Raw genomic sequence first — 13,138 nt, 5'->3', positions numbered from 1 at the left:
GAGCAGGACGGCCTGGCCCATGGTGCCTCCGCCATGGTGATGTGCGGGCCGGCAGCCCCCATCCCCAGGAGAGGAAGGATGGTGCGTGTCCCGCCATGGCCAGCCGTCCTCGTGGTTTACGTAGGACCTACGATGCTCTGCTCCGGCAGGCCGCCTTCAGGGGAGGCCATCGGCGATGCTCGGGCAAGGGGGCAGCCCCAGCCCAGGTCCCCGATGGCGCCGGCCCGGCCCGTCAGACGGTGACCTCGGTCTTGCTGTTGGTGGCGAGGTGCCGGGGGGGCTGGCCGTACAGCGGGGTGGGGGGGCTGAAGGCCTCGGGCGGCCCCTCAGGGCGCAGGGCGGCCAGGCCAGGCCGGTGGGGGCCGCGGGGGGGCCCCCCCTCCCAGCCCCCCGGGAAGGCCAGGCCCCCCGGCAGCTTGGGGCCCTTGGCTTTGGCCGCGGGCGGGGGGCAGCCCTCGGGCAGCGCTGGGGCCTCGGTGGGCGAGAAGGGCAGCGCGCCGGCAGGGGGCGCTTCCGGCCCCCCAAATCGCCTGTAGAAGTCCTCGGGGGCGCTCCCTGTGGGGACGGGGGTGCGGCGTCACCCCCACAGGGACACCCCCTTCTGCCGGCATGGGGGGGAGGGGGAGGCTGTGCGGGAGGGATCCCGGGTGCTGACTGGCTGGGGAGTGGGGGGGGTCTTGGCCATGGGTGGGCTGGGGAGTGCTGTAGGGTCCACGGGGGACCCTGAGCTCTGATTGGCTGGGGAGTGCGGTGGATTCATGGGGACCCTGAGCTCTGATTGGCTGGGCAGGGCAGGGGATTCATGGGGACCCTGAGCTCTGGTTGGCTGGGCAGGGCAGGGGATTCATGGGGACCCTGAGCTCTGGTTGGCTGGGGAGTGGAGTGTATTCATTGGGACCCTGAGCTCTGATTGGCTGGGGAGTGCAGTGGATTCATGGGGACCCTGAGCTCTGATTGGCTGGGGAGTGGAGTGTATTCATGGGGACCCTGAGCTCTGATTGGCTGGGGAGTGCAGTGGATTCACTGGGACCCTGAGCTCTGATTGGCTGGGGGGTGCAGGGGATTCATGGGGACCCTGAGCTCTGATTGGCTGGGGAGTGCGGTGGATTCATGGGGACCCTGAGCTCTGGTTGGCTGGGGAGTGGAGTGTATTCATGGGGACCCTGAGCTCTGGTTGGCTGGGCAGGGCAGTGGGTTCATGGGGACCCTGAGCTCTGGTTGGCTGGGGAGTGGAGTGTATTCATTGGGACCCTGAGCTCTGATTGGCTGGGGAGTGCAGTGGATTCATGGGGACCCTGAGCTCTGATTGGCTGGGGAGTGGAGTGTATTCATGGGGACCCTGAGCTCTGATTGGCTGGGGAGTGCAGTGGATTCACTGGGACCCTGAGCTCTGATTGGCTGGGGGGTGCAGGGGATTCATGGGGACCCTGAGCTCTGATTGGCTGGGGAGTGCGGTGGATTCATGGGGACCCTGAGCTCTGGTTGGCTGGGGAGTGGAGTGTATTCATGGGGACCCTGAGCTCTGGTTGGCTGGGCAGGGCAGTGGGTTCATGGGGACCCTGAGCTCTGGTTGGCTGGGCAGGGCAGTGGGTTCATGGGGACCCTGAGCTCTGATTGGCTGGGGAGTGGAGTGTATTCACTGGGACCCTGAGCTCTGGTTGGCTGGGGAGTGCAGTGGATTCATGGGGACCCTCAGCTCTGATTGGCTGGGGAGTGGAGTGTATTCATTGGGACCCTGAGCTCTGATTGGCTGGGGAGTGCAGGGGATTCATGGGGACCCTGAGCTCTGATTGGCCGGGGAGTGCAGTGTATTCATGGGGACCCTGAGCTCTGGTTGGCTGGGCAGGGCAGTGGGTTCATGGGGACCCTGAGCTCTGGTTGGCTGGGGGGTGCAAGGGATTCATGGGGACCTGAGCTCTGATTGGCTGGGGAGTGTGGTAGATTCATGGGGACCCTGAGCTCTGATTGGCCGGGGAGTGGAGTGTATTCATGGGGACCCTGAGCTCTGATTGGCTGGGGAGTGGAGTGTATTCACTGGGACCCTGAGCTCTGATTGGCTGGGGAGTGGAGTGGATTCATGGGGACCCTGAGCTCTGGTTGGCTGGGGAGTGGAGTGTATTCATGGGGACCCTGAGCTCTGATTGGCCGGGGAGTGCAGTGGATTCATGGGGACCCTGAGCTCTGGTTGGCTGGGGGGTGCAGGGGATTCATGGGGACCTGAGCTCTGATTGGCTGGGGAGTGGAGTGTATTCATGGGGACCCTGAGCTCTGATTGGCCGGGGAGTGCAGTGGATTCATGGGGACCCTGAGCTCTGGTTGGCTGGGCAGGGCAGTGGGTTCATGGGGACCCTGAGCTCTGGTTGGCTGGGGGGTGCAGGGGATTCATGGGGACCTGAGCTCTGATTGGCTGGGGAGTGTGGTAGATTCATGGGGACCCTGAGCTCTGATTGGCTGGGGAGTGGAGTGGATTCATTGGGACCCTGAGCTCTGGTTGGCTGGGGAGTGGAGTGTATTCATGGGGACCCTGAGCTCTGGTTGGCTGGGCAGGGCAGTGGGTTCACGGGGACCCTGAGCTCTGATTGGCGGGGGAGTGGAGTGTATTCACTGGGACCCTGAGCTCTGATTGGCTGGGGAGTGGAGTGTATTCACTGGGACCCTGAGCTCTGATTGGCTGGGGAGTGGAGTGGATTCATGGGGACCCTGAGCTCTGATTGGCTGGGGAGTGGAGTGGATTCATGGGGACCCTGAGCTCTGATTGGCTGGGGAGTGGAGTGGATTCATGGGGACCCTGAGCTCTGATTGGCTGGGGAGTGCAGTGGGTTCACGGGGACCCTGAGCTCTGATTGGCGGGGGAGTGGAGTGTATTCACTGGGACCCTGAGCTCTGATTGGCTGGGCAGGGCAGTGGGTTCATGGGGACCCTGAGCTCTGATTGGCGGGGGAGTGGAGTGTATTCACTGGGACCCTGAGCTCTGATTGGCTGGGCAGGGCAGTGGGTTCATGGGGACCCTGAGCTCTGATTGGCGGGGGAGTGGAGTGTATTCACTGGGACCCTGAGCTCTGGTTGGCTGGGGAGTGGAGTGGATTCATTGGGACCCTGAGCTCTGGTTGGCTGGGGAGTGGAGTGTATTCATGGGGACCCTGAGCTCTGGTTGGCTGGGCAGGGCAGTGGGTTCATGGGGACCCTGAGCTCTGATTGGCTGGGGAGTGTGGTAGATTCATGGGGACCCTGAGCTCTGATTGGCTGGGGAGTGGAGTGGATTCATTGGGACCCTGAGCTCTGGTTGGCTGGGGAGTGGAGTGTATTCATGGGGACGCTGAGCTCTGGTTGGCTGGGGAGTGGAGTGTATTCATGGGGACCCTGAGCTCTGATTGGCTGGGGAGTGGAGTGTGTTCACTGGGACCCTGAGCTCTGGTTGGCTGGGGAGTGGAGTGTATTCATGGGGACCCTCAGCTCTGACTGGCGGGGGAGTGGAGTGTATTCACTGGGACCCTGAGCTCTGGTTGGCTGGGGGGTGCAGCAGGTCGGTGGGGCGGTGAGGGAGCTGCAGAGCCTCTGCCACGAGCAGCCGCCCTGGGGCCCGGGGGGCCCGGGGTGCTTGTCCTGCCCACGCCCCTCTGCGCGCCCCCCGTCCCCCCCCGCCCGCCTGCGGGCTCCAGGGGGCACATCCCGCCCCGGCCGCCCTCCCGGCCCGGGGGGCAGCGGCACTCACCTCCAGCCTTGAGGGTGGCGTAGGCGGCGTAGGCGGGGGCCGGCGGGGCCGGGCTGCTGGCCAGCGGCAGGCGCTTGCCGTGGCCGTGGGGCCGCCCCAGCGGGGGGGCAACGGCCACCGCGTTGTTCAAGGGCGGCTTGCCTGGGGGGGCAGAGGCAGGCAGGCGGGGGCTCAGCCGCGGGCAGCGCCCTCCCGCTGCCTTTGTTCACCCAAGGGAGCTTGTTTTTCCCCACCATGCCAGCAGCTTACCTGTACCGTTCCCGGGGGGGCCCCGGGCCAGCCCCTCACCCAGCGGGACCTGCACACCCTCCATAAGGCCGTCCATGTGCTCGGAGGGGACATGGCCCGGCTGCTTCAGCAGGTCTGTCAGCGTCCTGCGGAGGGGGCGAAGGGCCGTTAGGGCAATACTCCGCTCCCCCGGTCCCACCAACGTGTCCCAGCCCCGAACGTCCCAACCTCCCTGTCTTTGGAGCAGAGCCAGGCAGCCTTGGGACTAGGAAATGGCCGCTGGGAGCAAAGAGCGCACCCAGACTCCCAAGCCAGCTTTTGCACGGGAGCTGGCGAGCCCCCCCAACACTCAATTGGGTTCTGGCTGGGGCTGAGCCCTCCTGGGGCCGGCAGCGTCAGGGGGTGAGGGCAGCGAGGGAGATGCATGGCTCGGAGCGAGCTGCAAGGGTATGACAAACCGAGCCAGAGGAACCTGAACTGATGGCGGCTGGAGCAACACCTCGGGGATGCTCCCCTGGAGCGAGAGCCTGGTGGAGGGGGGGAGAGGAGGCAACACCTCCACTTGAGTCCCTTCAAAGCAGAGAAGACCCCGAGGAAGGCATTAGAGAGGCCGCTTGCACCTCTTTGGGAAGGAGGATGAATTAGCGGCGGCCTCCGGCGCATGTGCTGTCTGTGCGTAATGCCCTCTTTGTAAGTAACAGCATTAAACATTAAACACCATTACATAAGATAAAGCCCTATTTCATTTAACATTCATGGATGGAGATGCTGCAGTCCCACCACGGGGCACTGGCGGTGCTGGAGCAAGGCACACCAGCAATGCTGGAGCGGGGCACACCGGCGGTGCCGGAGCAGGGCATACTGGCAATGCCAGAGTGGAGCATGCCCACACAGTGTTGCGGCCTTTGGCAGCAAGTCCTGGGGCAGCATGGGATGCTCCCGCTGGCATGGGACTTTGCGATGAGGAGACCTGCCATTCCCCCTGCAGAGACCGGCCCTATGTAACTGCAAGGGCATGGAGCATCCACTGAGGGCTTTTTTTGGCTCACTAATCCCTGGCTCACTGTCAGCACACCTCACACCTTGAAGGCTCTGGCTTGCTCATAGATGCACACCGGGAGCTGCGGCAGGAGCTTATGGTTAGTAAGTGGCTGGATGACAAAACAGCAGATTAAACTCAATGTGCATAAACGCAAATTGGAGAGGAAGGGGGGAATAATCCTGACTTGGTGGATGTGTCAGTTCATGGCTCCAGAGCACTCAAAAGCCCAGTGAACCCAATGCGGGGAATTGCCAGGGAAGGCAGCAAGAGCAATGGGGAAAGCAATGGGTTATGCCTAGGGGTGCGGATGCTCAGGGGGAGCCCGAGGGCAGTTCCTGGCACATTTTCCCTCCCAGTTTGGATCCAGTCAACATCACAGGGCAATGACAAGAGCAAAGCTACAAAGGAGGGTCACTTGCCCTTTTGGTTCATTTCACATCATTCTTGGGGAACGCTGGCTAACAACCCCCCCTGGGGTCACTTAATCTCCCAATAGGCCAACAGGACACTCACGGAGCTGAACAACTTGAAATGAGGGAGGAACAACCCCTGGCACCAGTATATACTGGGGGCTAACCAACTGTAAGGCAGTTTGGCGGAAAAGGGCCTGGGGATCCTGGTGGACACCAAGTTGACCATAAGCCAGCAATGTGTCCTTGGGGCAAAGGCAGCAAATGGTCTCCTAGGCTGCATTATGCAGAGCATTGCCAGCAGGTCTGAGGGAGGTGAACCTTCCCCTCTGCTTGGCACTGGTGAGGCCCCACCTGGGGTGCTGGCTCCAGCTCTGGGCTCCTCAATACAGGAGAGACATGGACATACTGGAGAGTCCAGTAAAGGGCCACAAAGATGATGAAGGGACTGGAGCATCTCTCCTATGAGAAGAGGCTGGGAGCGTTGGCACTGTTCAGCCTGGAGAAGAGAAGGCTCGGGGGGATCTTGCCAATGTATGTGAGTATCTGAAGGGAGGGTGTAACGTGGACAGTGCTAGGCTGACAAGAGGTGATGGGCACAAACCAAAACACAGGAAATTCTGTTTAAACAGAAGAAACAACCTTTTTTCTTGCGAGGGTGGTCAAACGCTGGAGCAGGCTGCCCGGGGAGGCTGTGGCACCTCCATCCTGCAGCTATTCAAACCCTGCACCTCCCCAGGAGCCCTCCTGCAGCCAACTGACCCCAGCTCTGGGCCCAACCAGGCTCCTTTGGCCACAGGTGCTGCACCCAGAGAAGTCCTGGGCACAAGCCTGGGTGGGCGGCTGGCTGTGCCCAGGCAGGGCAGAGGGGAGGCAGGTCCCCCAAGGCCGTGGGCTGTCAACCTGGGGACCTGCCGCCCCATCAGCTCCCACCTTCCCCAGGGCGCACTGCTCACCGGCCCCCTCCCCACTGGCCAGTGCCTGCTCTCGCCTGTCCCCAGGGCCCAGCACTCAAACAGCCTTGTTTCACCAGGAAGTTCAATGCGATTTGACCTATTTTTTTTTTTTTTTTCCCTTGGGTCTATTTATGAAGCTTGAGCAATCCTCTATCTGTGACTTCCTCTCCAGATAAATCCATCAGTGCTCTTTCTCATAAGCCTGCCCTCCGCGCCAACAGCCCGGGGTATGCGGACGATGACAATTAACAATAATGTCACAAGCAGCTCTTAGCAAGCTATTTTGCTAAGGTGAGAGCCCTCAGTACCGGCAACACCCGGACTTACACCCCTAACCTGCACCATGAGCCGTGCCACCAGCCAGGGCTGTCAGCAGGGCCCCCGGGGGCTGCACCCCCACCCCATCCCCATCCCCAGGAGGTGCGGTGCAGGGAAAGTGGAACTGGAGGGTGACACAGTGCTGAGGAACTGCTGTCTCACCGTACATGTTTTGGGGGTTTTTATGAACCCCAGCCTGGTCCCATGGTTGGGAGGCTTGGGGAAGGTTAGGCCACATCTCTGTAGGTCACACAATGGCACTAAGACAGCTCCAGGATGCAGATGGAGGTGGGGAACACAGGGCAGATGTGGCTTTAAACCTGCGCTGTATGTCTGCAACAAAACACTAACGAGCAGCACCACTGAGGCCTCCATCCACCACCATGGCCATGGATGCTGAGCGCATGAGCCCATGTGTGAAGGTCGCTTGCCACCCAGCTTGCCTGAGCACAGCCTGGCCTGTGCAGGCATGCGGCCACCTCCGCAGCAAGCCTGGTTGTGCCAATGGGTGCAACCAAGGTCCCCCAAACCAGCCTGGCGTGAGCCCTGAGACCAAGCAAAGAGGCAGATCCAGGAGCAGTGATAAAGGAGGCCAAGACAGCTCCACAGCAGGAGTTGGCATGCAGCCCTTGGTGCTCCCGAGCCATCGTCAGGGGAGCCGCAGGTGCATGAAGTGGAGGTGCCTGTGTGGGAGTGGGACCCAGGGCCTGGCAGAGCACCCCAGCCCAGAGGCTGACCTGCTTTTGGGAGGCTCAAGCCCCACACCTGGCAAGCCCAACAGGACAGCGGCTGCAAGTCCTGGGCAGGGGGACAGGGAAGGATGGGAGGAGACAGGAGCGCAGCCGTCAGAGGAGAGGAGAGATGACAGAGTGATAGGTGAAGTGACATTGCCCCGAGCTAGAGTGAACCCTTGGAGGGGACACAGAGGTGGCAGCCGCTGGCTGAGTGGGGCAGTGAGGTTTGGAACAGAGGCGCAGTGGTGGAGGAGACACACAGCACACCGCAGCTGTGGGTGGGCTGGCACCCCGGCCGGCCATGCCGCCTCTGCATCCAGCAAGAGCATCACCTTCACCTCCCGGGGGGGAACATTTCCCATGGCTTACGGTGTGTCTGCTCGGGGAAGGGGGTGCCCATCTGTGCAACCGACAGCACGGGCACTGCGGAACACCTGCCCAGCAGGGCTGGGATACTCAGGGATGCTCAGGAAGTCTTGGGGGAGCAAGGCACCTTTGCAAAACTGGAGTTGCAGAGGGGGATAACGGAGCTTGGGCAAAACATTGGCTGATGGGAGTGAGCCCTCCTGGCTGGACATCACATTCAGTCTGGGGACAGGGGTCCGGGTCTCCTTTCCTGCCAGAGCTGGGTCCCCTCTCTTGTCCCCCCGAAGAGCTGGGGCGGCATGTGATGACTCACCATGCTGCCTGCAAACATGTTTTCTAGGTCTTCACCACCATCTGCTACTGTGGGCACCAACCACGGGCACGGCCATGGACTGAAGTGTTGTCAGAGAAACACCCGCCGTGGTCAGATGCACAGTGGGGTCAGGTTTTTGGGACCCCAAATAGCATGGGGGGACCCAGAAAGTGAAAAGCCAGCATCGGGGTCTCGGCTACTGTGGCTGCCAGGGCTCCTGCTCCCACTGGCTGTTTTGCCCCTCTCCAGCATCCCCACTGCCCCCCAGAAGGCTGCTCCACACCCAACTCTTCCCATAGGGATGTTCACCCCAGCCATAACCTGCAATCCCCCCCAAGAGTTTTTGGGGAGAGGTCTGGGGCACGTGCCTACTCTCGTGCGATGGGTACAGCCAGATCCCGGCGGCCCCCAAGGACCCGACGTCCCCGGAGATCCGGGGCCTGAAGAAAAATATGGGCAGGTGTTCCTGACTCAATGCGGGGTTTGGCCAGGCTGAGCAAGTGACGGGGACGGGTGCCAAGCATGAGCCGAGCAGGAAGGAGAGGGGTTTGTGGGAGCTGCCATAAGGCCCTGCGGGAGGAAGGCGGATGGGGAGGGGAGGACACACCAGGTAGCTGCAGCTGCTTGGGCGCCTGCTCTCCTGGGTGGACTAGCAGCCAAAGCTGGGAGGACAAGTAGTGTTGGAGGTGGCCGATGTGTGGGGGTCTCAGGACAAGCTGGATGAGGACTCAGATGTCTCCATCTGGGAGGAGCTAGTGAGGTTTCTGCGTCAGGTCGCTCTTCCTGGGCTCAGACCACGACCAGGACCATGATGAACGATGTCTGGAGGTGCAGAAGTGGTTGACCTCCCCCCCCAAAGTGGGAAGCCTGCAAGCAGCACCAGCCGGGAGCTGTCCCAGGGCAGCAGGCAGCACCCCCCAGGAGCGGAAAAACTATGATGGGAGGGAGGGATGGGAATGGAAACCAAGCTGGCCGTGCAACAGGGAGCTGGACCGAGGCCACGATGCGGTGCCTCAGGAGCAAATGAGAAGCTCCTACCTGAGACGCCTGGAGGGAGGCGAGGTGGCAACTGCCCATGCCTTGGGCCGCGCATGGGTATGGGGGCAAGGTAGCTAGGAATAGCCCCGCTCTCTTGGAGGTGCTGAGATGAAACATATTGCCTGGGCTGACCAGGCAAACAGCGGGATGGAGGCAACAGTGTCACTTTTCGGATGCCCATGCCATGTACCCAGCCCCTGGCACTGTCTCCATCAGCCCAGCACTTGGGAGGCTGTGCTGGCCTGGTGCCTTGCCTGGTGCCTGGGGCTCTGTACCCGATGCACCGCTCCTGCCCTGCCATGGCTTGCCGGTCACTGTCCCCATGGAACCGGAGCCACTCGGGGCTTACGGAGAAGGACACAGAGAAGGTGAGACCTCTCCTGACTTCTGCAGTGAAGGAGGTGCCCTTCTGATTTTGTCCCACAAAGGCAGGCGAGGAAAACTCGCCTTCTCCCGGTCCGTATGCCAGTGCCCGAAAGATCTGTGGCTTTGGGGAGAAAGGGCACTGATCTCCTGAACTCATCAGGGAAGTTCAGGCTTGCACGAGTGAGAGGGAGGGGGGACATGGGAAAACACATGGCTCCAGCAGCACAGAATTGAGGCTAGCTGCAGAAAACACCTCCCAGTGAGTGGCAGCAGTCCCGCTGGTGGCTGGTGATGGGAGAAGGCAAGACCCGCTGGCAGGGGATAAGGACCTGGGTCCGAGCATCCCGGGGGCCAATCCCTCCCCAAGCGCAGTATCTCCTTCCCGGGAGGGGAGGGGGGGGAGACCAAAAAAAGACACGGCGGCAGGCGAGTGGAAGGGGAGTCAGGAGGCAGGGAGGCTGGCAGAGGCCGTATTGATCCTGTCAAGGTGCCAGCGCTTCTTCAGGCGACGGAGGGGGGGAGGCGCGGGCTCACGCTGGCACCCAGCCAGGCTCCCTGCCAAGGGGGGGAAGCAGCATGGATCCCCCCAAAACTGCCTTGCACAGCTCACGAGGGCCCTGTGACCCCCATCCATACCTGGATACAACCCTCCTCCAAGCAGGGGGGGTCAGTCTCTGCTCCCCTGGGTAGGTGCAAGGAGTGGGGTGGGCCTGGGGATGGGGTGCAGTGGGTCCGGAGTTGGGGTGCAGCACCCAGTGGCTGCCCAAGCCCCAGGCGGGCAGGGGGAGGCGGGCATCCCAGGGGAAGGAGGGAGTGTGTCTGTGCTGGGGTGTGCAATCAAGGAGGCTCCCTGATCATCCTGGTGAAATCATTTCCTCCAGACCTGCTTTTTTTTTTTAAAGCTAAAATCCCTGAACAAAACGGCATAAAAATGGGTTTATCGCCAGGCTCGATGTCCTCACTGGGAAGATGTGAAGTAGAGCATGCACCCCGCTGCTCAGCGAGGTGCTGGATTCGGCTGAGGCCCCAGCCCTTCTCTCTGCCCCTGCAGACCTTGCTGGGTGCCCTCTCCATCCCTCCCCCTTCGATTTAGGGCACCCATGCACGGCGCAACCATAGCACGACCATCTTGGTAAACCTGCCCTGGCTCCGCTCCTCTGTTTGCATGTGTGTGTGTGTGTGTGTGTGTGCACACACACGTGTGTGCGCCGGGGGGAGGCTGAGGAGGGACTGCTCTGAGTCAGAGCCGCAGGGGCAGAGCTGCGCCGGGGAGGCTGGAGCTGCTGGGAGCCGCTCCGAAGTGTTAAAACTCATTGAATGTGATCGGTAAAATTAAAAAGAAAGAAATTAAAAAAAAGGAGGGAGAAGAAAAACCTACCTAAGCGGAGGAGCTGTACAACATGACACTGAGGGGAAAGCGAGGCAGCGGATCCATGGCTGGGGCTGGGGCCACCAGAACCTGCCCTCCCTTGCCAGGCCTTGCCTGCATGTCCTGCCTTGCCCTGCCACACCCTGCCTGGCCCTGCCCCTCCCTGCCCCAGGCCAGGGGGCCAAAACGGGGCGAGAAGCGTGTATCTGGAGCTAGGATTGATGCAAGAGGCAGTAGGGAACATGCACTGATGGCCACGGGAGCCAGATGGGAGCGGAGGAAGGTGCAGGGGCTCCCCAATGCTGAAGTGAGCCTGACACTCTGACCTTCCCTCTGCCAGCTCCAGGGGTGGGCTGAAAAGCCAGGGGCTGGAACCGCAGGGCGCATGAGCTGGGGGGAGGCTGCCCAAATTTCTGCTGGAGGCTGAGCCCCAGGGAGTTTGCAGCCTGGTCCCCCCTTGCAAGGGTGATGTCCCACCCTGGTGCACAGAAGCAGGCACCTGTGCACACCCGCGCGCACACACATGCATGTGCATACACATGCACATGCACACTGAGGAGGCACAGCAGTCACGGCGGAGCTGTCTTTGCCACCTCCTCTCCCCCTGCGCCGCCAACAAGGCCGAGCCCAAGGGGACTGCGGTCCCGAGTCACCCCACACATGGTCAGACCAGGTCTCGCCTCCCCCGACACTGGGAACCACAGCTTTGTTTTTGGAGGGTGGAAGCCACGTCCTATACCTCACATGTCACCCACCCCACTGGCTGGTGGGGATGGCCCTCCTGAGCCGGGGACAGGCCTCCTCAAGGGATGGAACAGGTCATTTTGAGAGGGGACAGGTGTATGACCACCCTTTCTCGTGGAGCCTGTCCTAGCTGGCAGCCCTCCCTGCTCGGACAGCTTGGGGTGCTGCAGCCAGCCTTCCCCTCTGGTGTCTCAGCATGCTGGGACGGGGGTTTTGGGGATCACCTCACCCTCTTGGCAGCCCCAGGGTGAAGCCGGGGCCCACCCTATGCAAGGGTCTGGGGATGTGGGCTGCCACCCATGGGGGAATCGAGCAGGACAGGCAGGCGGACCGGACCCCTTTACCTGGAGATGGTCATCTCTGTCTGGGGACCCTGTGCCTTCTCCAGGCCAAGCTTGGTGAAGATGCCCACCAGCACCATGATGGCCACCACACCACAGATGATGTAGACGATCATGTTGGTCTTGTCGCGAGTGGGGTCCTCGGGGGTCTCGTCCACCCGGGTGGGCGGCTGGCCTGTGTTGACCCAATTGGGGGTGTCGTAGTTGGAGCAGCCGCTCTGGTCCAGCCGCCCAGGCTTGAACTGGCAGCAGAAGCGGTACCCACAGGTCCCGCAGCAGTACTGGTAGATGCCGGCGTTGCAGTTGAACGGCGGGTCCCACTGCCCCATGACGTCGTAGTAACCGCGGCAGCGGTCCCCCCCCGGTGGTGCCGCGCCAGTGGGCGCGGGGGCCGTGGTCTCTGCCGCCGGTGCCTGGCTGCCGTTCCCGCTCTCACCGGGCGCCCCGGTGCTGGGCTCGCCGCTCCACACCCGGCCCGGCTCCAGCAGCACCAGGCAGCAGATACCCACGACGTAGCTCGGCTCCATCCGCCCGCGGCTCCGGGGGGCCATCCGGGCGAGGGGGCGAGTTAGAACCGCTCGCCCGGGACCGACCGCATGGCCGCCGAAGAGCCCCCGCAGCGGAGAAACGGGCGGGGGGCGGGGGAGGCAAAGAAAGGCAGGGGGGAGAAATGGGGGGAAAAAAGTGCGAGGGGACGCACCTCCTCCCCGCCTCTTCCCAGAAATTCAGCGCAGGAGGCGAGGCGGGCGGCGGGGGAGAGCCGACGTCTCCCGCCGGCCGGGGAGGGGACGCGGCGGCGGGCGGCGGGAGCGGGCGGGCGGGCTGGGCGCCGGCGGCCGCCCCATCCCCGCGCCTCTGCCCGCGGCTCCCGGCACCGCGCTCCGCGGAGGAGAGAGGGGAGGAAAGAAAAGGGAAAACAGGGAAAAGCAGCGAAAGCCCTTCGCACCAGAGCGGGAGGAGCAGGAGGAGGAGGAGGAGGAGGAGGAGGAGGAGGAGGAGGAGGAGGGCGGGGGGAGGGAGCCGGCGCGGCCAGCGAGGCGCGGGGGGCTCGGCTCCCCCTCCTCCTGACAGCCTCCCGAGGAAACCGGAGAAGGTCCTTCACCGAGTCCTCTGCCAGGCTCCCCGCCGCCACCGGGCGGCAGGACGCCCGCCCTCCCCGTCGGGCTGCCTCCGCGGGCGGCCGGGCACGCGTGGCACCCGC

The 13,138-nt window shown here is 62.7% G+C and overlaps 1 protein-coding gene across 1 annotated transcript; it reads right to left on the bottom strand.

The window, feature by feature from the left end:
- Window positions 1-232: 232 nt before the first annotated feature.
- Window positions 233-12,488, bottom strand: SHISA8 (shisa family member 8). Its single transcript, XM_059815927.1, has 4 exons — window positions 11,941-12,488; window positions 3,962-4,086; window positions 3,713-3,853; window positions 233-555 (listed from the first exon to the last, which is right to left on the bottom strand). Exons 1-4 carry the CDS (start codon window positions 12,486-12,488, stop codon window positions 233-235), a joined length of 1,137 nt encoding a protein of 378 aa, XP_059671910.1.
- Between the last annotated feature and the right edge of the window lie 650 nt (window positions 12,489-13,138).

This window comes from Gavia stellata, chromosome 4 (assembly GCF_030936135.1).
Source record: "Gavia stellata isolate bGavSte3 chromosome 4, bGavSte3.hap2, whole genome shotgun sequence".
In the NCBI taxonomy this organism is placed as follows: Eukaryota; Metazoa; Chordata; class Aves; order Gaviiformes; family Gaviidae; genus Gavia; species Gavia stellata.
The sequence above is the reverse complement of the archived record's forward strand: the minus strand, read 5'-3'. Positions and strand labels throughout refer to the sequence as shown.

Excerpts from the sequence above, each read along its gene's own strand:
- SHISA8 (XM_059815927.1), bottom strand. The coding sequence starts at position 12,488 with ATGGCCCCCCGGAGCCGCGGGCGGATGGAGCCGAGCTACGTCGTGGGT. Across the intron at positions 3,854-3,961 it reads CCCCCCCGGGAACGGTACAG|GCAAGCCGCCCTTGAACAAC; the intron begins GTAAGCTGCTGG and ends CTGCCCCCCCAG. Across the intron at positions 556-3,712 it reads CGCCACCCTCAAGGCTGGAG|GGAGCGCCCCCGAGGACTTC; the intron begins GTGAGTGCCGCT and ends CCGTCCCCACAG.